Source organism: Chiloscyllium plagiosum, chromosome 9, assembly GCF_004010195.1.
Source record: "Chiloscyllium plagiosum isolate BGI_BamShark_2017 chromosome 9, ASM401019v2, whole genome shotgun sequence".
NCBI classification, from domain to species: Eukaryota; Metazoa; Chordata; class Chondrichthyes; order Orectolobiformes; family Hemiscylliidae; genus Chiloscyllium; species Chiloscyllium plagiosum.
Genome location: NC_057718.1, coordinates 79123302 through 79149660, shown reverse-complemented (window position 1 = coordinate 79149660; position 26359 = coordinate 79123302). Strand labels below are relative to the sequence as shown.

General features: G+C 40.9%; 1 protein-coding gene across 6 annotated transcripts in view; it reads right to left on the bottom strand.

The window, feature by feature from the left end:
• Window positions 1-26359, bottom strand: part of map3k4 (mitogen-activated protein kinase kinase kinase 4) — a 215982-nt gene that overhangs the window by 23996 nt on the left and 165627 nt on the right. For all 6 annotated transcript variants that reach the window (XM_043696303.1, XM_043696302.1, XM_043696299.1 and 3 more), the window contains 4 exons: window positions 18157-18273; window positions 13024-13124; window positions 6669-6749; window positions 4152-4343 (listed from right to left, as the gene is read on the bottom strand). In XM_043696303.1, the coding sequence (XP_043552238.1) occupies window positions 4152-4343; window positions 6669-6749; window positions 13024-13124; window positions 18157-18273 (491 nt within the window). The remainder of the gene's footprint in view (window positions 1-4151; window positions 4344-6668; window positions 6750-13023; window positions 13125-18156; window positions 18274-26359) is intronic.

The window sequence follows — 26359 nt, the reverse complement described above, 5'->3', positions numbered from 1 at the left end:
TGCTAGTCAAATCTTTGCTTACTGAATGGCAAAAAAATGTTTTCGTTCGACATTTAAATACAAAGTATTTTGGGATTATAATGACAATGAAGTCAACAAAAATGATTTGCATTTACAAATCAAATTTTGTTGTTAAGTGCAAGGCAGGCTTGGGTAGTTCTTGAAAAGTAACAACACTTTAAAATCTATCACTTTGGTACATGGTAAATTTTTAAGTACACGTAGTGAGCATCTGCTTCACCTTTTGTCGATCCCTACTGCATTATAAGAGCCAGTACTGCTGACAAGGGTGGTGCTGTCATTGTCTGGTATACTGACCTCCACAGTACGGAGGCGGAGTGCTAGCTCTTAGGCACCACCTCCTATGTCCCCTTGGATCATGATTCCCCTGTCGAGTATCAGGCCACTGTGTACACAACTGTCACCAACATCACCTTACCTTGGGATCTCTCCAAAATCCACAACCAGATCTGCCCAGGCAGATCCATGGTTTCTGCTTGCTCCTGCCCTGTGAAAGCCTCAATAATAATTTCTTCTCCCCTTGTCCAGTCCCTCCTCACTTACATGTGTGATTCTTCTGATGCTTTATATCAGTTTCAAATTTCCAGTTCGTGGACAGCAGCCGTATCTTCACCATGGATGTGCAATCCCTTTACACATCCAACTCCCCTATCAGGATGATCCAAGGTCCACCACTTCTTCCTAGAAAGAAGTTCTGAATCATTCCAATCCACAATCACCCTCCTCTACTTGGCCAAGCATGCCTTCACTTTGAACAACTTCTTCTTTAACTTCTCTCATTTTCTTCAAGGCAAAGGTGTGGCCATGGGTACCCCACTCTCTTTGTGGCGTATGTGGAATATTCCTTGGTCTCGTCCTATTCGGCCCCAACTCCACAACTCTTTGTCCAATACATCAATGACCTCATTGGAACCACTCCCCCCCACCCCACCCCCATCCTGAGCTGGAAAATTTTAATCAACTTTGCCTCCAGTTTCCACTTTTATCTCGTCCATTTCCTCCCTTCCCTTCCTTGACATTGGTGACTAGCCTGTACCCAGAAATGGAAACCAATGTCCATCACAAACGCATCGACTTCCACAGTTATCCAGTTAAGTATCCTCATGCCCTGATTCCCACAGGGACTCCATTGTATTCTCCCAGTTTCTCCATCGCATCAGCTCTGATGATGCCACTTTCCACAGTGGGGAGTCTCAGAACTGTCAACCTTTTTGCTCAACCAAGGATTCCCTGATACCATGGTCTACTAGGGTCCTTAGCCATGTCTGGCCCATCTCCTTCACTTTTGCCCTCACCTCTTCCCTTCCTTCCCACAACAGGAATAGGGACCCTCTGGTCCTCGCTTACCTTCACAGCCAAAAGATTGTAAGCCGCCATTTCCTATTACCTCCAATGGGAGGCCACAACCAGAGACATATCCATCTGCCCTTCTTTTGTCAGCACTGGCAGGGATCATTCCCTTCAGAACACTCTGGTATACTCCTCCCGATTCCTAACACCCCGATGGTATCTTCCCATGTAATGGCAGAAGGTGTCATACCTGCCAATTACCTCCTTCCTCCTCACCATCCAAGCTCTCAGACGTACCTTTCAGATGAAGCAGCAATTTACCTGTATTTCATTCAATTCGGTCTAATGTATTTGCCGTTCACAACGCGGTCTTCTCTACACTGGGAAAAGGAATCCACATTGGGGAACCGCTTCACAGAGCATCTATGCTACGTTTGCAAAAGTGACTCCGAGCTTCCAACAGTCTACCATTTCAACACGCCACCATGCATCTTGGCCAACATTTCTGTCGCAGGTCTCCTGCAGTGCTCCAGTGAGTAGGCTTGAAAAACAACACCTTATTTTCTGCTTGGGGATCCTGCAGCCTCCAGGACTCAACGTTGAGCTCAATAGACCTTGATTCCATCCTTCTAGGTTTCTTACCCACCCCACCCTGATCCTGTTAGGTCATAGGTTGTTTATAAGCACTTCCAGCTCAGCACTGTCCTCATGAGCAGTCCTACCTGCCAATCTCCCTTCCTACCTATCCGTTCCACCCTCCCCTCTGACCTATCACCTCCATCCCCACACCCATTCACCTATTGTACTCTTGCTACCTTCTCCCCAGCCCCACCACCCCCCATTTATCTCTCCACCCTGGAGGCTTCCCGCCTCTATTCCTGAAGGGCTTTTGTCCAAAATGTCGATTTTCCTGCTCCTCGGATGCTGCCTGACTTGCTGTGCTTTTCCAGCACCAGTCTGATCTAAACCCTGTTTATAAGCACATTTTCACCCACTCTCAGGCCTATCCTAGTAAATAGCTTTGATTCAGCACAGACTACCCATTCTCTGTAACCCTCCACTCTTATGATCACTTATTCAGTTTTTTTCATCCTGGCCTGCCCTCCATAATCATCCTATTCCTTTTATACCTCCCTGTGTGGGCTCCATCTCTACCTGTCTGCTCACTTCTCCACCCTCTCCTCCATCCCAAAAAAACCTTGTCTTTAGCTTAAATATCAGTTTTGACCAGCTGTTCTGATGAGTCATCACTGGATTCAAAATGTTTAACTCTGCTTTCTTCCCATAGATGCTGCCAGACCTGCTGAGTTTCACCAGCAATTTGTTTTTATTGCATTAGGAGGTATGGGTTGATAATTTCAAATAAACAAGTGATTGTTAATTTCTATCCAAGGTTATGCTGAATCAGGCATCAAACAGCAGTTCTGATTTCATCTTTATTGCAATATTGGCAGAGAAAATAATTGTGTAAAAGGCTGAATTTAAACTTTTGAATGTTGTGCTGGTAAAGAGGTTATTTGACAATGAGGAATTTTTTGATGAAAGTGAAAAGCAACTGGCTGTTCTGTAAATAGAACATTGAAAATAAACCATTAAAAGTAAAACAAAGTCAAACTGTAATCTGGCCGAATACGATGGAAGAAACAACTTCATAATGTCGATTTAACAAACCTGGTATTTTGAGCATTTTTATTACCATTTCAGATACCTGTCACAGTTTTCTTATAATTCTGCAATGTGTTTTTCTCAACTATGGATTCCTTTTCCTCAAAATGAATTTGAGATTTGAGTTCTTTCACTTGCCAACTTGTACCTCAGCTGTTGTCTCAGAGTAACTGATCCATTATATGAAAGAAACTACTGCAGCCATGGAATCACAGACACAGAAGGCCTTGAGCCAAGGCCTGAGCATGCTGACCAATGCTGTGCAAAAGTGGCATTGCCACATTTGGCAAATTGGGCTTCCATTGCTGATTCAATACACCCTCCTTAAAATGGAAATGTACGTGAGTACCTTATGACAAACCCAGGCCAAATATCAAATTCTGAAGAGTCATCACTAGACCTGAAATATTAATTTTGCTTTCTCTCCACAGATCGTTGCCAGACCTGTTGAGATTCTCCAACTATTTCTGATTTTGTTCCAAATATGAAGTGATTTACGTTAGCTATGCTTAGTTGGTAGCATTCTTACCTTGGGGACAAAAGATGTGCATTACAAATCCATTTCTAAGAGGTTAAAAAAAACCAAGGCTGACACTCCAATGCACAACAGTCAGAGAACTGTCCAATGCACAACAGAACACTGTTGAAGGTGCTGTGTTATGAGTGAAGAGGTAAATTAAGGTGAAATCTGCTCTTTCAAGTGGCTATATTTTAATATTTTATGGTACTATTTTGTAAAACAGCAGAGGGATTCTCTGTTCTGGCCAAGATATATCTCTCAATTAAGATCACTGAAATATATCTTCTGCCTTTTATCAGTTGCTATTTAAGGGTACTTGCTGCACACAAAATGACTGGTTTTCTACAACAGTGAATACACTCTACTGTTGATTGTAAAGTGCTTTGCAACTGTTGGTGACTACAAACATCATGATATTAATGCAAGACTTTTGTTATCAGGTTCAGCTGTGATATCACCGTAAGTAAATCTCACGTTCAAATCTCTACTTTCAAACATTTAGAATCGCTATTTGTGGGAAAATGCAAAATGGATCAATATTCTGCTGCAAATTTGGACCCCAGCAAGAATATTTTTAATACTCATTTTCAAAATTCTATACATAAGAACTGTGCAAATTGAATGCTTATTTTTAAATCCAAAACTCTGACATTACCTATTTTGTTTCCTCTCTGCCACTTAAATGTTACTTTTCTTAATCCAACTTGCATGACATTATCGTAAGATTTCGGAATGTCACAGACTTGGCCAATGATATTCTTTTGCTTCATCTGCTGGTTCTGTTGCTCCTCAAAGGATTTAATTGACTTGCGAACAATGTCAATTCGACTTTGCTTAGCAGCTATATCTGGGAAATCAAACACATTCAATTTGTAAAATACATCAAATAATTGGTGAGATCTTCTTGCCTTCTTCTCCCACAATGCTAAATGCATAAGGCCTCTGTAGATTAGGCAACATTTCATTTACAAAATAATTTTTTCAGTTTGTGTCATGTTTCACAGATTAATTACTATTTTAAGTAAATTGAGCTCCTTCTGATATTTGTCAGCAGTTCGTGTAGCTTTATGGAGGGAAGCAGTACATGTAAAATAGAGATGGAAGCAAATCAGAGAAAAAAGGTATCAAGGCTAAGAAGAAATATTTCAATAGTAAGATTGTAAATTGGATGAAGGAGATTTCCAGCAACTGAGTAGAGACATTATATTAGATTAGATTAGATTACTTACAGTGTGGAAACAGGCTCTTCGGCCCAACAAGTCCACACCGTCCCGCCGAAGCGCAACCCACCCATACCCCTACATTTACCCCTTACCTAACACTACGGGCAATTTAGCATGGCCAATTCACCTGACCTGCACATCTTTGGACTGTGGGAGGAAACCGGAGCAAACTCACGCAGACACGGGGAGAACGTGCAAACTCCACACAGTCAGTCGCCTGAGGCGGGAATTGAACCCGGGTCTCTGGCGCTGTGAGGCAGCAGTGCTAACCACTGTGCCACCCACTGTGCCGCCCATACATAGCGTGGAATTTTACTGGCCAATTGTTACTTTAATGTTAAGCATGTGCTAAGTTAAATGAATCTCAGCAAAGGGGCCAGTGAGCTTCCGGATATTGTTTCGGAAGGGAAACTAGTTGAACATATTACTCTTGATCCTTAATCAGTGACTTGTGCTGGAATCACTGCAGATATCCCTGTAATGAAACGACTGCCAATAGATCAAACCCTTACATAATAATAAATCAGAGGTTCTTAACCCCTGCTGAGATGTGCCAAACATCCGTCACCATCCACATGAGGGAGGGAGGAAACAGATAAGATTGAGGAACATGCTAAAATCTGTACTACTACTAACCAAAGTGTAACTGCACTCATCAGGGAACACAAGTGAGTCAGATAGAAAGGTGAAGTTGAGACAACAACGAAATCATCTGTGATCTTACTGAATGGCTGAGCAGGTCTCAAAAGGGTGAAGTGGTATATTTCTGCTCTTAATTCTTATATTCCTATGGATCTCATGAAAATATGCCAAAGCCCAAATATGACCAATATAAGTTTTAACATAAAGGGTAACAGTCTTCTCACATAGTTTAGAAAATTTATCCAGTGAGTAACTGAACTATTAAGAACCAAAACATTCCAAAATTAATGCTTAGTTTATGCTGAATTAGGTACAATCATCTCACAGCACCAGTTTAACAAAGAAATTTCCTGCTCATGATCAATATACAGCAAATGCAGATGGTCACTTGTTTGTTCGTGACTTGTTCTCTGATGGGCTGTGGTTTTTGTGCATCAAACACCTTCTGGATTAGGCAAGATGAAGAAAATGACAAGAAAAGGAAAAAATGCTCAATTTTCACTTTCCTGCCTTTTAAACTACAAATTCCAATGGTTGTCTGGCATAGACACAATTTGTGTTGATTTGTCCAATAGTTTTCAGAGCATGGACACGCAATATCAGACATTAACAAAATATAATCTTAATGACAAGTTGTGCAGTAACCTAGTAGCAATACACACAGGTGACAGAAAATAAGATAATATCGTATTGCAATTGAGGAACTACACACAATTATACTTCACTATAGTGAGTCAGACCAAGTGTGAGTGCGCAAAACCAAGCTGTAGTGCAATCAAATATCATTAAGCACCAGTGCATTCCAAACATCAAGAAAATGGCAAGTGGCATTGGTGAGGATACATGAAAAACCTAAAACGTAGGGAAGTGAGAACTTCAAAAGTATACACAGTACTCCAACCCTCTGTACAACAACAGCAAAGCACTTGCACTTTTATAACCTATTAACTCTTAAACAACAAATTCCATTTGCCTTACAAATCACTTGGCGTACCTGTACACTAACTTAAAGTGATTAATTTACCAGGTCACCCAATCCCTTTAAATCTCAAAACTGTGCAATATAAATTATGTAAATACTACATTGTTGTGTATTCTTCTTGCCAAATTTGACAATTTTATCGAAAAGATTTGCAGATGCTAATTTGTCGAGGCCAAGGGAACTAAGTCAATATGACACATTTTGTTTAAAATAAAACTGACAGCAAGCTAAAAGGCAAAATATTCTAAACAGTGTCAAAACTCCCAACTTTTACAGAAAAAATGTCAAATTGCATCAATCTGCATATTCAGAATGATGTTCTTACCTTTTGGCTGACTTAACAGAGAGCGAAGCTCCCAGCTTCTGCGTGCACTAACACTGGGATCTCCTTTAGGATATATAGGTTCTGGGGAAACAAATTAGTAAACTCAGTCAAGTCTACAACTACAATGTAATTAATACTGAAAAGATGTCAAACATAAAAAATATGACATGGATCCTCAGTCTTAAATATAGTTAACAATGGAACATCTTCAACATTCTGGCACACAGAATTCCAAATTCACAATATTAGGATGAAGACACTTCTCATTTCTGACCTAAATGATTTAAATCTTATTCTCCATGTCGGCGGCACGGTGGCACAGTGGTTAGCACTGTTGCCTCACAGCGCCGGAGACCCGGGTTCAATTCCCGCCTCAGGCAACTGACTGTATGGAGTTTGCACGTTCTCCCCGTGTCTGCATGGGTTTCCTCTGGGTGCTCCGGTTTCCTCCCACAGTCCAAAGATGTGCAGGTCAGGTGAATTGGCCATGCTAAATTGCCCATAGTGTTAGGTAAGGGGTACGGGTGGGTTGCGCTTCGGTGGGTCGGTGTGGACTTGTTGGGCCGAAGGGCCTGTTTCCACACTGTAATGTAATCTAATCTAATGTCCTTGTGTCCAACCAACAGAGACAACTTCAGTATCCACTCCATCAAACCTACTTCGGAATCAATTCTATTTCAATAAAACCTTTAGGACCAAATTTTCTTAGCCTATATTGTAAACCCCTCTAATCCCAGGAAATTCCTAACAAAACATCACTGTACAACCTCCAATGCAAAATATCTTAAATATGGAGGGCAAAACTCCACACAGTACTCCAGGTGGGGCTTAAAGTGCAGAAATCCCATTGCAATAAGATGCCATGTGCCTTCTTTAACTGCTTGTTCTACCTGCGTGCTATTTTCTTTTGACATTCCATGTACAGGTTGTTCTGCTATAGCATGCTTTTCTTTAATGCAAATTCGCTATAACAGAATTGATGAAGTGGGGACACTTTCTATAACACAAACTTTTACGATGTGTATTGGTTATAATGTGAATCCAGCCCCATTAGTTTAAATGGTGCTGCTATTATGTGATTTTCTTATAATACGGGATTGCTCGAGAACGGAACTACTACATAATAGCAGAACTGACTACATACCCAAGTCTCTGAGTATCAGTAAACAAATTTCATTCCTGTTCAGCCTCTCTCCACCGTCTCAGTTTCTATCATACTACAATCATAGATTTGTAAATAACTCTGACCCTCACAGTAAATGTCGAGGCACTCTACTAGATACAGCTTGTCCCGTTTCCACTGACACACTGCTTCCTATTTGTTAGCCAATCCTCTATCCATGTTAACATAACACACTCAATTTTATCACCCCTATATTACATATTTAGCGTTTTGTATGGTAGTCTATAAAATACCGTTAAAAAAAAATGTAAACTACGCACACTAGCTCCCCTTTACGTACCTTGCTAGTTACATCCTGAAAAATTAATGTGTCAAAAATCTTTTTCATAAAATCATGCTATGGTTATCAAAGTGCATTATTAAGACTTCTTTAATGTTTTCCTGACGCCTAACATCAACCTGTTTTCTTGAACAATGGTATCACATTTCCAATCCACTGGGATCATTCATGAATCTGGCAAATTTTGGAAGATGACTGGTACATCCACTAGCTCTGTAACTACCTCTTTATAAAGCTATGAGTGCAAGCCATCAAGACTTGGTAATTCATCAATTTCTTGTATTTGAAATTTCTCAAATATACTTTCACTGTAGATATTAATTTTTTCATTTGGAGTTAGAAGTGTTTTGTCAAGCCAATTGATAGAATGAGGCCCACTTTAGCTATGGCGACAATAAGGACTGCAGATGCTGGAAGTCAGAGTCAATAGATGTTAAGCTGGAAAAGCAAAGCAGGTCGGACAGCATGATGACCTGCTGTGCTTTTCTAACTTCACATCTATCCACTTTGACTATGTGGTTTTTCTCAGGCAACTTTTCATACTTCACTTCATGAATTAGAACATTGTAGAAGATGCAGAAGTACTCACTACTGTCAGGACCTTCCTGTATTCAAACCACTGGCACGATATTTAAAGCCCAGCTGCAAACCAATTACATAATGCAAGCCAGGAACTGCCCTTCACATTGTGATGCTGTGCCATCATCATGGAAGACATGGCCCAGAAAATTAAGTTAGCTCCCTGCTTTGCTAATAGTGACTGGAGTGCTGGTGGACTGTACTGTAGAAAGGAGGGCAGTGATTTATCATGCAAACCAGCAAAGGAGGCTACGCCAGGCAAATTGCCTAGACCCAGACAGTGGCCTGGATAAAATGGAATGCAAAGCACCACAGAAAGATGTTTGAGTCATCTTCTGTGCTTTGAGAGTTCAAGCGCCACCATCTTCTCTCAGATACATCAAAATCACAGGCCACTGCACATACTCTCACCAAGAGCTGCACATTCAATGGCTCTCACACATCCTCTCCTTCCAAACTACTAACCTTTCCTGCTCTCTGTATTTCTCACTCCTTCACTGGGTCACCTCACCATCCCTTCCGCTACTGCATCACCACCAACAGCTCTTCCAATCATAGCATACTTAATCACAGTCTCAGAAAAAACTTTCTATCAATTGATCTGAGAAGGTGAAAAACAATGGCGAAGTGGTGGACATAAAACTCTTCACATCACGAAAAAAAAGTATTTGAGCAAGCTGGAGAAGAGCATGACAACTCATGGGGAGAGGGGTATCCCAAAGAGCAACCAAACTACTAAGCTTCATTATGCTGGGCTGCGCATTACCCCCATTATGATCGCCAGTAACTCATTCTTAATTTGCAAAGCTTTATCTGTCTTACACAACTGATTCCCTTTCTTTGCTCGTGCAAGCTGCAGCAGTATCCAATTTCCCTCTGTTCCAAAACAGTCACAAAGACCCTTAATTCCAGCTCAGAGGATGTACTGACAAGACTTTCAGCTAGATCTTCAAACAACAAGCTCAAATATTCACCTTGCTAGCAACTCTTCTAGATTTGACTGAAGAGCACAGTCTAGTGAGCGCATCACAAGTTTGAATCTGTGAAACAAACGGGGGAAGTAATGCCCTAGCCCTCTGGTACTCAGAGGACTGCCTGAGAACAGTTACCTGATTACCGCTAAGCCAACACTGATCCCGTGGTCTCGCCATTACTGATTGTTGAAAACACAGACAGTTACAGGAACATCAGGCAAATTTGACAGAGGCATTCTGTAAGCTGGATCAAAAGGTTAGAGGAGACCACCCATATCATCAGTCCAATGCTGGCTTTGTCATCTGGACATTTTCATGGAGAGATTGGCAACCACCATGGACAGTCAGATCCAGTACACCATCTACTTGACAGACACACAAATTTACAGTATTGTTCTAACCATGTGCTCAGTTTCATGGCAAGGCCAGAAGTGACCCGTAGCTCATTTCAGGTTCTTCTTCCTTCCAGCAAGATGGGGAGTTGCAAAATTAGGAAGAATTGTCAAACACAGGATCTCTAGAAACTTCCTCCCAGGAGATTCCAGAGAGGCCCATCTGCTTATGATGCTAAAGTTTGTATGTCATCACTGAGAAGGGTGAGCCTGCAACTGAATGACAGATTTTCAGTGGGCCTGGACACTCTAGGCATCCATCCCAGCTGCAGTAATCAGGTTTCAAGTTGACATAGTGGGAGGTAAAAGACAAAATATACCTGGGTACACAGGTTATACAGCTAAGTTATTATTGCAATTACATCACTAAGTTATCTTGCACTTCTGTAAATAAAAATGCACTTGCACTCAAAAAGTCAGCTCTGGTTTCTGTTGCACATGGTTAAGCCACATCTGACCAATGAGCAGCTTCTTCAGACATTGCAAAGATGAAAGAAGTTGTAATAACCAAGGACTGCTCATCTCTCACAAGCATCCAATTTCCTGATTGCAGATTGCATCAGATGTTATTAATCCTTGAACAGTGATATTGGTTACTACAGCTAAGATGTTACATTTTAACGTGAGTCAATGAGGCTAAACATAATGTGCAAAGTTTGTGTTAGGGCCCACCCTGCACATATCTTCCATATTGACACTGTGTGAGAGAGTACTGAATCAGAGATAATTCCACACATCTTTGAAAGGAAAGATCCATTACATCCAGACTTGGAAAGCACAGAGTCTGTCTGGGTACAGTTGAGGAACCGCAAAAGGTAAAAAAGACCCTGATGGGAGTTGTGTTAAGGCTTCCTAGCAGTAGTCAGGATATGTCGGGGGTGGGGGGAAACAGGAGATGGAAAAGGGATGCAAGAAGCAATCTCTATTACAATAATCATGGGGGACTTCAACATGCATTGTTGAGCAAAATTAGGTTGGTAACAGATCTCAAAAAAGGAACTCATGGAATGCATATGAGATGATTTTGTTTTGGACCAGCTTGCGGCAGACCCCAAAGGAAACTGGCAGTTCTGGATTAGGTGATGTATAATGAGGAAGACATTACTTAAGATGAAGGAAGCCTTAGAAGACAGTGACCATAATATGACAGAATTCACCCTGCAGCTTAAGAGGGAGATCTGCACACAGATGATTGGAAGGGGAGCCGAGCAGGGAAGATAGTGGAGCAGCAATGACAGGAGTTTGTGGGGGTAATCTGTGATGGAAGCAGAAAGTCCTGCAAAGGAAGAAGAAACATGAAGGGAAGATGAGGCAACCATGGCTGACAAGGAACATCAGGGAAAGTACAAAAGTAAAAGAAAAAGCATACAATGAAGATTAGTGAGAAGCCAGAGGATTGGGAAGGTTTTAAAAACCAGCAGAAGATAACTAAAAAAGCATTCAGGAGTAGATGATGAAATAGGGCAGTAAGCTAGCTTGTAAAATAAATGAAAATTGCAAGCAATTTTTTTTCTAAGATATCTAAAAGAGAGAGGCAAGAGTTGACCTTGGACTGCTAGAAAAGGAGGGTGAAGTACTAGTAATGGGGATCAAAGAAAGGCGGAGGTTTTGAATAAGTACTTTGCATTAGTCTTCACAATGGAAGACACCAACAGCATATGAAACTTCGAGAGAGTCAGGGGACAGATGGAAATGTTGTAGCCATCACTAAGGAGAAGGTGCTGGGAAAGCTGAAAGGTCTGACAGTGGATAAATCACCCAGACCAGATGGACTACACCCCAGAGTTCTGAAGGAGGTAGTTGAGGAGATGTTAGAGGCATCAGTGGTGATCATTTAGGAGTCACTTGAGTCAGGGAGGATCCCAGAGGACTAGAAAATGCCAAACGTTACACCTCTGTTTAAGAAAGGGAGATGGAAGACAGGAAACAATGGGCTGGTTAGCCTGACCTCAGTCACTGGAAAGAGTCCATTAAGGATGAGATTGCAGAGTACTCAGAAATGCATGGTCAAATAGGGCTGAGGCAGCACAGCTTTGTCAAGGGGGGGTCATGCCTGCCAAATCTGTTGGAATCCTTTCAGGATGTAATGAGCAAGTTAAACAAAACCCAGCCAGTTGCTGTGATATATTTGGATTTCCAGAAGGCCTTTGACAAGTGCCACATGGGATGCTGTTAAATAAGATAGCAGCCCATTGTATTAGGGGAAAGTTACTGGCATGGATTGGAGGACTAGCTGACTGGCAGAAGGCAAAGAATATGGATAAAGGGGTCTTTTTCAGGATGGCAGATGGGATTACAACTATTCATGTTTTACATTAACAATCTGGACAAAGGAACGGAAGGCATTAATTCTAAATTTGCAGATGACAAAAAGATAGGTGGAGGGGCAGGTAGCACTGAGGAAGTGGGGTGGCTACAGGAAGGCTTGGCCAGCTAGGAGAGAGGGCCAAGTAGTAGCATATGGAATACAATGTGGAGAAGTGTAGGTTACGCACTTTGGTAGAAAGAATAACAGTGTAGACTATTAAATGTGGAAAGATTTCATGAATTTGAAGTACAAAGAGACTTGGGAGTCATTTGTGAATTCAAATGCTCTGGAGCAGAACCTTGATTGCAGGAGTTCAAATATGGAATTGCAAGAAAGATAGACATGATTTGGGAGGTGACAGAACATTCAAAGAAAATAAATGGGAGCCTCCAGTTATGACAGGAAGGTTGTAAAGTTAGGGGTGGTTGGGATTAACTAATTTTTTGGGTGCAGCAGATTTAATGGAGATGAGAACAGTATGTGAAGAGAGAAAACCATTAACAAAATCAGTAAACAGTGGCCAGGAAGGGAAGTTGGGTGTTCAGCAATTTGATGCAAATAGGGTGGACAGGGTCAGTTATTGGCTGTTATAAAACACCATCTTAAGTTCCTTACATCAAGGAACCGCCACTTCCTTACCCTCACGATCTTCAGTGGGACTGGAATGTCGGCTTAATGACTTGAATTGCAGTTCAGCTGCTATGGACGCTAGACGGTCATTTTCAGGGACACTCGAACCCCTATTTTCAAAGAACAAGATCACATTAAAACTATTCTAACATATCTAACACATTTCAAATTTTTACTGGCAAAGCACTTGACATTATATCATGTGAATATATTTTTAAAAACTGGAAACACAATGCTTCCTGTGTGTATTTCAAGGAATTATTTCAGATTCTTGTCACCAGCCACACTAACTTTACGCTCTTTATCAAATGAGACTGGCTGAAAGTTAAAAGGGGTCAGATGCCACCGATATACTGAGCACGTGAGAACAAGAGGAGGAGCACATCATCAGCTCCTGTAGGCATGTTAATCCAAAATGACAGGTACAAAAAGTGAACTGCTGATTGCTTGACTGTTGAAAGCAAGTACAGACAAACTCAAAGAGAAGTAAATTTAAGGTGCTACTGATGAGTGGCTGAGTAAAAGGAGTTTACAGACAGTTTACTATACAATTTGTTCTGAATAAGTGACAAATTCACCTTTCACTGAAACTTAATGACCCATCAATGCAGTATGCTTAATACATTACAGCCACAACATTTAATTTTTAATAAGCATGAATCACCTAGTGATTAAATCAAAGACCAATCTTCAATATGGGAAACAGAGCTTAATTGTATTTTAACATGATCTGTCAAGTAATCTCCCATTTGAAATGTGAAGATTTATTGCTGTTTAAATGTAAAAACATACACTACAGCAGTGTTGATGCAGTAACAGTAAGGTGTAGCACTAACAAGATGTATTGCAGTAACTCATCAAGGTTTCTGACTGCAACTTCCAAACATTTAAATCGGGAGTAGAAGTAGGCCATTTGGCCATTCAGCTTGCTCTGAACTTTTAGAAGTAGACAAGCAGGAGGCTGGAGGAGAACAGCAAGCCAGACAGCATCAGGAGGTGGAGAAGTCAGCATTTCGAGTATACTCTTCTTCAGGAATGGAAATGGGGATATGGGGGAGCTGCAGATAAGGTTTGGCGGTAGCGGATTATGGGTGGGGAGAGGGTTGGAATGGCGCAGTAGGGATAGGTGAATACAGATGGTGGGTATGAATTGGTCGGTTGATGGGAGGAATGAATCCCATTAGTAGCTGGAAGGAAGGATTGGGGGAATGGAAGGGAGGAGGTGGGGCTAGAGAGGGAGTCAGGGAATGGGTGGGAAGGTTATTTGAAATTGGAGAACTCACTGTTGAGTTCTCTAGGCTGCCCAGACAGAAGATTGGGTGCTGTTCCTCCAACGTACGGTCTGATTCACTCTGACAACGAAGAAGGCCGAGGACGAACATTTCAGAGATGGTGTGGGAAAGGGAATTGAAACGGGCGGTGACTAGGAGGTCAGGTTGGCCCTTATAGGCCTGGCTGAATTGCTCAACAAAACGTTCCCCTAGTTTACATTTGGTATCCCCGATGTAGGGAAGACACATTGGGAGCACCGGATGGAGTAAACTAGGTTGAAGAGACAGGTGAACTTCTATAGTAGGAGAGAGGTAGTGTGCCTGCAGGTTTTACACCTTTTATGGTCGCAGGGGAAGAGAGTGGCGTGAACCAAGGAGTGACAGAGGGAATGGTCTTTGCAGAAGGTAGAGATGGGTGGGGAAGGGAAGATGTTCTTTGTGGTGGGGTCCAGTTGGAGTTGGCTGAAGTGTTTGAGGATGATATGCTGGATGCAGAGACTAGTGCAATGGAATGAGAGAACAAGGAGGACTGTGTCTTTATTACATTTAGTGGGTGGGGAATGCGGGGGTTTAGAGCAGTGAAGTGGGGCATGGAGGAGATGTGATGGAGGGCTGTCTGGATGATAGACAGTGAAAATAGGTGGGATGCTTGTTAGTGGAATGTCTCCTCATCAGAGCAGATGCAACAGAGACAGAGGAATTGGAAAAACAGGATGGAGGTTTTGTAGGATACAGGGTAGGAGGTGGTGTAGTCCAGATAGTTATGAGAGTCTGTGGGTTTGTAGTAAACGTTAGTCCATAAACTGTCGCGAGAGATGGAAAAAGAGGTCAAGCTCGGGGAGGGAGGTGTTCGAGATAGGCCAAGTGAATTTGAGGTAGAGTGTAAATTGCTTGCAGAGTCGATGAACTGCTTCAGTTCAGCCTGGATGCAGTATACGGTACTGATGCAGTCATCAATGAAACGGCAGAAAAGTTGGGGAAGAGTATCTGTGTATGTGCTGAAGAGGGACTGTTCCACGTAGCCGATAAAAAGGCAGGCATTGCTAGGGCCTATGTAAGTGCCCATGACCACCCCCTGGATTTGGAGGAAATGGGAAGAATTGAAAGAAAAGTTATTGAAGGTGAGGACTAATTCGGCAAGATGTTGGAGGGTATTCGTGGAAAGGGATTGTATGGGTCCTTGGAGGGGAAGAAACAGAGGGCACTGTGGGGAATGGACGTGTATAAAAAGACTGCACGCCCATAGTGAAGGAGCAGCACTGGGGGCTGGGGAACTGCAAGTTTCTGAAGAGGTGGAGGGCATGGTTGTGTCCTGGATGTAGGTGGGAAGCGCCTGCACCAAGGGGAGAGAATAGAGTTGAGGTAGGAAGAAATCAGTTCAGTGGGGCAGGAACATGCGGAGATGATGGTTTGGTCAGTGTAGTTGGACTTGTGGAGCAGGTAGAACTGGGCAGTGCAGGGCTGGGGGCCTACGATATTAGAGACGGTAGAGGGGAGATCACCGGAGGTGATGAGGTCACGGACAGTGTGGAAGATGGTGGCCTGATGGGCCATCGTTTCACAGAGCACCTCAGACAGACCCAAAAGGGCCAGCCTGACCTCTCGGTCACTGCCCACTTGAAGCCCCCTTCCCACTCCCTCTCCAACATGTCCATCCTCGGCCACAGTGAATCAGACCGCAAACTGGAGGAACAACATCTTATCTCCCAATTGGGCAGCCTACTGCCTGGAGAACTCAACATTAAGTTCTCCAACTTCAAATTACCTTCCCACACATCCCAACTCCCTCTCCAGCCCTGCCTCCAGCCTTCCATTCATCCTACCAACCCTTTTTCCCAGCCACCAACTGGATTCATTCCTTCCATCAACCAACAAGTTCATACCCACCATCTGTATTCACCTATCACTACCTCACCACTCTGCCCCTCTCCCCACACAGACCCAACCCCCTCTTTATCTGCAGCACCCCGTACCCCCATCTCCATTCCTGAAGGAGGATTATAGCCGAAATATAGATTTCTCCACCTCCTGATGCTGTATGGCCTGCTGTGTTCCTCCAGCTTGTCTACTTTGGATTCTAGCATCTGCAGTCTTTTTGTTTCTAACTGAACTTTGAGAAGATCTTCTCTGTCTACATTCAATTTCCATTCACTTCCTTGCTAATTAAAAATTATTGATCTGTCTTAACAATACTCAAAGATCATATTTCCAATGCTCTCATGGATAGAGTTCCAATGACACAATTCTCAGATTTCTCATCTTGATCTTGAATATGAGGCATCTTATTACTCAGTCTCCAAGTTCTAGTTTCCAACTACTTGAAGTAAACTCTTGCTCTGTGCATCAAATTTCTAAGCCTGTATTCTGTTTTCCCAGTGAAGTCTTGCACTCTGTATTGCCCTTTAATACTCATTTTTCGCTCTTTTCTGAAGCGAATTTTCACTTTCTGCCATTCACTCTGCCCCTTCATAAAATGTATTGTTGGTCTCTATGCCACCTCTTCCTAAAGTGAACTCCTACTTTGTGCTATCCTTTTCCACCCATAACCTCTACCATCTAGAAGGATAAGGGTGGCAGATGCACAACATCAACACTTGCAAGTTCCCATCCAAGCCATCCCAATGTGGAACTATATTACCACTCTTTCACTGTTGCTGGATCAATTCTCTTTCCAACAGCACTGTACACATACTTAGACCACAGGGAAGGGCCGTGATTCACAAAGGCAGTTCACCACCATCTATAACAGACAATTATGGATTGGCAATTAATGCCAATCTGAACAGTAGCATTCACATCCCATCACTGAATAAACATATCATTTATTTCTTCCTGTTTAAAAAGACAAGGTCCTACTATATTGCCTCCTTAACCCTACATTTTCAAGCACGTGACATTAAAATGATATAAAAGATATTATCTACTAAAGCAAGATACTATAGCAAGTAATGTAATAACAATTAGCATCAGCCTTCGTTATTGTAATGAGATTCTGATGCTAAAAAGAATATTAAGGTATTAGAAAATTTGATTAGAACATCTTTCAATTGATTGAACTATATAATTTGATAGGGAAAACTGAAATAAAGAGTATTTCTTAAATGATGAGAGATTGAGAGAAGATGTCCATAGGGTGTCTTTATTCATAAATTACTAATGGCTACTGTCAAGTACAGCATGCAATTCGGAAAGCAATTATATTTTGGCCTTTGTTCCAAAAGGATGAGAATACTGTACTGGAGTAAAAAGGTTTTGCTGCAGTTGTACAGGGGCATCAGCGAGACTCACCTACATAATTCTTTAATATCCTGGAGTACTATGCACAAATATGGCTTTCTTACAAGACGAAGAAGACTGGATTTATATTCACTAGCGCTTAGACGAATGAGATGTGAACTCACTGAATCATATAACATTCTTACAATACTCACAATGCAAATGGAAATGGTCATTTCCCAGCTGTAGGATCTAGAATTGGGGACAGTCTCAGAATAAAGATATAGGCTATGTAGGACTAAGGTAAGGAGAAATGTCTTCATAGAGCACCGAATCTTTAGAATTCTATACCTTAGAGGGATGTGGAAACTTGAGTACATTCAAGATTAAAAAAATTGGAAGATCTCTAGCTATTAAAGATGTCAAAGGATATGGGGTCATGCAGGAAAATGGCATTAAGGTAGGCTAGCCATGATCTAGTTGAAAGAAACAGCAGGTTTGAGAGGACAAATAGCCTACTCTGTCCCATTTCTCTGTGTGCTGCAAAACCCTTTAAATCATAAGAACATCAGGTTAAATATTTCTCTCAAATGATGTGTGCAAAATATTGTACAGCACCATAAACGGTATGTGTCCCTGTTATGGGTGAAAATACCTTAATTCATTAGCAGTGCTTGCAGATTTGACGAGATTGAGGTCACCAATTATAGGAGGTGAACGAATAACAGCAGCAACACATTGGTTCCGCACTTCACAGCCAAGACTCCTCGGGCTGTTATAAAAGAGATATAGAAGACAACATAACCATTAAAATATAGCTGAGAATACAAGAAAAATAAATGAAAATGACATGCAGTTTTCATTTCTATAGAGATAACATTTGTGGTTTGATATCAAAATAAATCTCAGCATTAAAATACTGACCTAATTTTTGCATTGAACATAACAATCATAAAAACAATAATTGCCTTAAAAGCTATTCTGCAAAATGGAGTTCCACCAGTATTGCTAATAAGAAATAAAACTATAGCACAAATTAGCTAAAAGCATTATCGTGTAGCAACCAAAAAATGATTCTAATGAACTGTAATAGAAAAATACCAAAATACCTAGTATTCACTGTAGGATTCTTTTGTTTCCAACTTATCAACTGGTTTTATGAGGGCTTAAAAGCTAACAGACATCTAAGACAAGGTAACAGTCTGACCAACACAACAGATCATCATTAGAAACCAAAAGTTAACATACCTTTGGTTTAAGAAAAAAAACTACTAGTGGGTTATCACATGAACAACTGAGTTGGTTAGTTCTTGGTTTAGAATAAAGTTTAGAATTTGTTTTTCTCAATAGAGTCAAGTAACAATGATCTCACACACATATTAACAGCATGCAGTACAAGTCACACTTACCATTATAAGTGTTGAGAGAGCTGGCAAAATCAACGAATCACAGACAAAAGGGGTACACAGTAGCATACGCTACATCACTGGTCTAATAGCCCAGGGGTCTGGACTAATTATCCAGAGACATGAGTTCAAATCTCATCACGACAGCTGGGGAATCTTAATTCAACTAGCTAATTAAAATCAATCTGGAACTTATAAATCTACTACAAGTAATGACTTCCTGATTGCCATAAAGCTAATTTGCTTTAAGGAAGAAAATCTGCCTTCCTCATCTGGTCTGGTTGTTAAATCAGTCTAGTTATTATGCAATGCGATCGACTGTTAACTACTGTCTGAAATAGCCTACCATTGTTTTATCAAGAATGCTTTAAATCAACATTAAAGGATAAACTGGATTGTTCACTTGACACTGACCTCAATACCCAGATTCTAACAGGACAAACTCAGCCCTGCAATCATCCCCAGCTGCGGGCTGTGCCAAAACTGGAAAAGCTATTCCACAGACAAATCTAGCAACAGCCTAGCAGTTATACGGAATTACACCATTCAGCCAACTTGCCAAATTCCTCCATTACCACATCTGGGTATATACTGTCACACTAGGATGATGGACCCAACAGAGATGCCAGTACAATGGTATACTGTGGCGAGGGAGTGACTGTGAGATGCTTCAACAGTGATTGCAGAACCCATGATATCTCGCAACATTACTTCAAACATCAGCAAGGAATCTGCTGCCTTTCTTTACAAATGCAATCCCAATTTTAAAGATCCAACATATGAATATTTTCTATATTTATGAATAGCTACTTTATAACATCTTGCAATGTGTTCTGACTTGCACACAAATCAACTTGAAAACAAAATTGAGAATTGGAATCCAGCGACTACCCTTCATCTCTCATGTTGAAAGCTACTTCGAACAAGCATCAAGTGTAGCAAAGACACAAAATTATTCATTTTCATGTCTATCACCAATTGTAAATCAATTGCAATGTAACTTGACTCTTTCTTCCGGAAGATACAACTAACAGATTGTTGAAAGAAAAAGAATACTCCTGACCTTGTCGTCATTTTTCAAACAGAATACATATTCACAACAGACAACTGACCAATATAGAGTCTGTGTACACCATCAGGGCACAAACACAATGCTAAATGGAATAGACCAGAACAGGGTATTCCATGACGAACTGTGGACCAACAGCAGAGGGATTTAACTCCAATATACCTAGTTTTGCTGTGCACAGGTCCAGTGCATGTAGACATGCCCTCTCCCATTTATGAATAAATAGCTCCACTACCTTGTGGATATTATAGGAGAATTGAAGGCAAAAGCATTAAAATCCAACATAGAATCTAAGGTAGAACCCAGAGGCACACTGATAACCAAGTACAACATCTTTCCAACAACTCTGAAACTAAGTTGATCCTAAACATGGCTCTTTACATTCCTTTGACCTCAACCAAGGGTCTCCATTAATTTATCCACACTTGCACTCTGTTGAAGAAATTCCAGCTTTGTTATTTTTCCTGAAGCTGTATTTTGTTCAGATAAATCCATTGGCAAAGATTTATCTCCCAAGGACAATATTTCTTTGGAAGGGGAACAAACGACAACTGATTTTTAAAAATCAGTACAGAACAATTTGCAGTTATCCGAACATCACTTATCCGAACAAGATCCCTGTACATGCATTTCAATTGAAGTAGGAAAATTCTGTTCCTCATCCAGTTAATGCATCATTTTATAAATCTAAACAGGAATATAGACGCAAGTATGTTTTAATAAAGAATTAACTTCAAATATATAATTGAGATGTAACGTTAGAGGTAAGTCTTCCACTTTTTATAAAAAGGCTCTCTGATACTTATTCTCCCCGAGAACAAAGGCTTGTGACAATTGTTTTCCTCAGCTTATTCTCTGGGGAGTTCAATCAAAAAATGCACTCGCACTTTTCATTTCCATTGCTTTTTCCACACATTATCCCATGAAGACTTTTTTTCCCCAAACAAAGCTGACAAGAAAATTTAATGTAACTTTTGATGGGGGAAGAGCAAATCCTTGTGAGTTAGCGCACATGAAAATGAACAGGAGAAACATTTGACGGGAGGAAGCACGAGGAAAACATTACCCCCTAAAATAAAATTGATGAGAGGAAGGAAACTGAAGTCAGCAAAAAACTTCCCCCCTCTCATGTTTCCCCTATACTTTGCGTCTCTCTCTCTCTCTCTCTCTAAGGGCTCAGCGGTCGCAGAGGAGGGAGGGACAACATTTGGTTAAGCTGGGCGGCGGATCAACACCGAACAGAAAGATGCCGGTAGCTGCCGAGGACCAGGATAAAACAGAGGAAAACATCAGTGAAAGATTTCACTGACTTCAGTCAAACTCTAGCCAAAGTGATTTTATTTGTAAAATATCATTCATTTTTAAGCAATATCCAGTGTTTGTACACATTTTATCAATTGAATGAAATTAAAACTCTGTAAACATGCTTTCTTTGTAATTATGTTCAGTATTGCTTCCTTTGTTTACAATCAGATCAGTTATCCAAACAAAATACTCCCCACCCGTCTCGTTAGAATAGTCAAGCTTGTTCTGTATTCAGTTTTCAATAAATGAGTTTAAAAACAAAAACAAATTGCAGGAGACAGCAATTCCAAATGATAAACTCAACACAAGTGGCATGGAGAATGGGTGGTGTAGGATGTCTCCAATAGTGGGACGGTTCACCGTATGTCACCTGTCAGCCACCAGGTTTCTCAAATTGAACAGCCCCAAATAATAAGGTGCTGACTCACCACAGTCCATCAGTCCCAATCGGTACTTGGAGCTTAGAATCTCTGCTCAACAACTGAATGGAGCAGAGGTGCAAACCATGCAAACTTCACCATGCAAACAAACAAAAAAAAAGAGAATGCCAACACCTTAACTGATAAACTGGATTGTTAGGATGATAGGGATTGGAGGGTTTGAATTATAGGGAGAGGCTGTATAGGCTGGGTCTTTTTCTCCTGGAGCGTCGGAGGCTGAGGGGTGACCTTATAGAGATTTATAAAATCATGAGGGGCATGGATAGGGTGAATAGCCGAGGTATTTTTCCTATGATGTGGGAGTCTAAAGCTAGAGGGCATAGGCTTAAGGTAAGAGGGGAAAGATTTAAAAAGGATCTGAGGGGTAACATTTTCATGTAGAAGGTGGTGTACATATGGAATGGGCTGCCAAAGGAAGTGGTGGAGGTGGTACAATTACAACATTGAAAAGGCATTCTGATGGGTATATGAATAGGAAAGGTTTAGAAGGGTATGGGTCATATACTGACAAATGGGATTAGGTCAGATTGGGATGCCTGATTGGTGATGAGTTAGACTGAAGGGTCTGTTTCAGTGTTTTATGACTATGACAGGCACAGGATTGACTGATAACTTGCAGGTGATTGACAACCCGTACAAGACACCTATGATCAACATAGAATTTGACGCAGTAAATGTTGACAGCTTCCCACAAGGCACTGAGAACATATTTTTGAAAGAAAGTATACTACACAATCATTTGATATGCGAAGTTCAGTGAAATACACATACAAGGAAATAGGCTATGCTGCTGTTAGGAATTATCCAGTCTCTCTGATTGAACAAATGGTTCAGAATGCCATCTATTTTCAACTCAAAAATAACTTGAGTATCTGTGCTCAAATACGGAAATGAAATGAACAGAAAAGAGGCCCTTTGAATCTGCGCTGTCATTAAATACAATGATAGCCAATCATCCAACTCAGTACCCTGTACCTGCTTTCGCCCCATATCCTTTGATCCTACTAGCCCTAAGAACTATAACCAGCTTCTTGAAAACATTCTATATTTTGGTCTCAATGCCTTTCTGTGGCAGATGATTCCCCAGGCTCACTACTCTCTGGATGAAAAAAATGTCTTCTAATCTTATTCCTAAACGGTTTTTCTCATCCTGCAACCCCCAGTTCTGAACTCCCTAGTCATCAGGAATATCTTTCCTGCATTTACCCTGTCTAGCCCTGTTAGAAATCATGGTTTCTATGAGATTCTCCCTTCATTCTGCTGAAGTCCAGTGAATATAATTTTAACTTGTCAGAGCTGCTATCCCAGGAATCAGGCTTTTAAACCTCCCTTCATAGCTCGGGCACCGTTCCTCAGATATGGAAGACTAAAGCTGCACAAAATACTCTAGACGCAGTCTCCTTAAGACCCTGTATAATTGCTGCAAGACATCTTGTTTTTGTATTTGAAACATTCTGTGAATACCAACATACCTCCTTCACTGCCTGCTGCACCTATATGCTTCCTTTCACCAACTTATGTACAAGGAAACCCAGGTGTCAGTGCACCTCCCCTTTTCCCAAGCGATCAACATTCAGATAATTTGCCTTCCATTTTTGCAATCAAAGTGGATAAGGTGTTATACTACAACGTATATTTGCCTACTCATTGAACTTGCCCAAATCACATCTGAAGCATCTCTGTATACTCCTCAAATTCACACTACCACCAGCTTTGTGCCATTTGCAAATTTAGAGAAACTTGTTATGGACCAAGCCAGACCCCTTCAAAACATTTCAAGAAAACAACACAGTTCCTAACTGTGCTAGTTGTTTTAAACATGGTCATTCCAGGAGACATGCAGTTGGTCAAACCACTTGGTTTTAGCAAAACAGAATTTATTTACAAGATTACCCAATGAAACACAAACAAAAGAGAACAGAATACTGAATAACTTAACCGATCTGAAAACCCAACAGACTGTACCAACTTTATGATGCTTTTCCCAATACTTGCAATATTCCCCATAAATACCTCTTGGCACAAAAGGTAAAATCAAACCCAAGGTCTTACAGGAGAGATCAGCCTGGACCTGCTTCTTTGGGTCTAGCAGCTTTTACAACTGCCTGACTGCCTTCAGTAAATAGCCAGACGTCAAAGAAAAAATCAAACTAGAGGATAGCTGAGCTGGGAGAACTGGTCACTCCCCTTTCATTGTACAAGTTTTTTTTATTTGAAAGCTTCTGCTTGACGCAGTATATGTTAGCTATAATCACATTGGTCCTAAAACCCTTCAACTTAAGACATTTTGGAGTCTGCGTCTTTTACAATCTCTCTGGGGAAAAAAAACAAGGACAACATAACTTTGTTAAAGGAGCAGCAGCATCACACCTCCCCCTTAAAAAAAAAACCATCAATATCCGAAGATGGCTTTGTTTTAAAACTCCTTAGTCTGAAACTGTTTGTGCCCTAAAGCACACATATACATGACATTGAGTATGAACATGCAAACATGCACAACTACATTCTTTTTCAGTCTGTTAGACTGAGTGTCTCAGTTTCTCATGCAAGCTTCAATAATGCATCAACAATCACGTTTTCTCGTTTTGCCGCATGCACAATAGTGAAATTGAATGGCTTTAACAAAAACGTCCATCTAAACAGTCTGGCATTTTTGTATTTAAATTTCTCCACAAACTTCAATGAGTTATGATCAGTGTAGATGGTTGTCTCAGATACGTAATTGATAACATACAACATTGAAATGTTGTAACGCCAACACCAAGCTCAAAGTCTCCTTTGCAACCGTCGAATATTTCTGCTGAAGAACGTTCAATTTCCTGGAGAAATACCCGATAGATCTTTCTACCTTCTCATCATCATCATCATCCTGTAAGAGCACAGCATCGACATCCACATCACTTACATCGATTTTTGATAAAATCCAATCAATCCCAGGAGCTGTAGCACTGCTCTTTTTGTCGAAGGTATGGAAAACACACCAATCACTTTTGTTTCTGCATCCCGTGGGGCCATTTGTCCATGTGCAATAACATGGCCCAGGAAGGTGACTTGGGCTTTGGCAGGTTTTATCCAGGTTTATCATCAAGCTAGCCTTCCGAAGTCGATCGAACAAGTCTGATAAATGTTGCAAATGTTCCTTCCATGCGTGACTAAAAATCATGTATACATGATAGTTGCGTAGTCCAAAAAAGACCTCACTAGTTAGTCTCTGAAATGTGGCTGGTGCATTTTTCATACCAAAGGCCATGACTTCAAACTGATAAGGTCCATTCGATGTTACAAAAGCCGAAACTGCCTTCGCTCTTTCTGACAAAGGTACCTGCCAGTATCTTCTGAGCAAGTCCAACTTAGACATATAAGTTGCTTGTCCCATCTTCTCAACACAGTCTTCCAAAGGCAGAATTGGATATGCATGAATCTTTGTAACTGCACTGACTTTGTGACTGTCCACACATACCCGTTGGGTACCATCTGATTTTGGCACCATTACTATGGGTAAAGCTCCACTCACTGTAACCCACTTCTATTATGTTATCTTGGAGCATGCATTCAATCTCCTTTTGAACCTATGCCAACTTTAGAGGGTTATCCCTATAAGGATGTTGGTTAATCATAACAGCATCTTCTTTATCTCCATCATGCATAATTAGGTTAGTACTTCCCAGCTTATTTCCACATATCTCCCCTTGTGATGGTAAGAACTCTTTCAGGTCATTTTGATTTTCCTCTGGAAGGTAACTCAATAATGTATCCTAATTTTTGACAACTTCCTCATTATCCAATTTAATTTGAGGAATGTCAAAATCAGAATCCTCTGAACTTGGTTCTTCCCCCTGTATTGTAACCAATAACACAGGCTCCTTTGGCTTTCCTTCCCTGTCAAAATATCTCGAGCATATTCGCATGACACACTCTGCAAGATTTCTTTCTGTCTGGAGTCCTTTTCAAATAGTTCACCTCACTCAATTTCCTTTTCGATTTAATTAGGCCCACTAAACCTTGCTTTTAAAGGTTCACCTATCATTGAAAGTAACAATAACATCTTATCTCTGATAGCAAAATTGCAAATTTCTGATTTCTCGCCTGCTTCTTGTTTCATTGTATGCTGAGATACTTTTAAATGCTGTACAGCCAACTCACCCACTCTATTAACTCGTTCCCGAAAGATTGACACATAGTTCAAATGTGTTCTCTGAATTCTGACTTACCAATTTCTCCTTAATCAATTTTAGCATTCCACTCACTTCATGCTCATAAACTAATTCAAATGGACCAAATTCAGTCGATTCATTTGGTGCAAATCTGATTGCAAAAAGCACAAATGGAATTCCCTTATCCTAATCATCTGGACAGTCTTGACTATAACCCCTCAACATGAGCTTCAATATCTGATGCCACCTTTCGGACACTCCCTGTAACTCTGGATGGTATGCAGTAGATTTGAATTGTTTTATTCCTAAGCTGTCCGTAACTTTCTTGAATAATTCTGATGTAAAGTTTGACCCTTGATCTGATTGTATCTCTGAGGGTAGTCTGTACCTCATGCAAATTTTGAGTAATTCCTCTACAATCCTTTTAGCTGTGATATTGCGTAATGGAATGGTCTCTGGAAATCTAGTGGACATATCCATGATT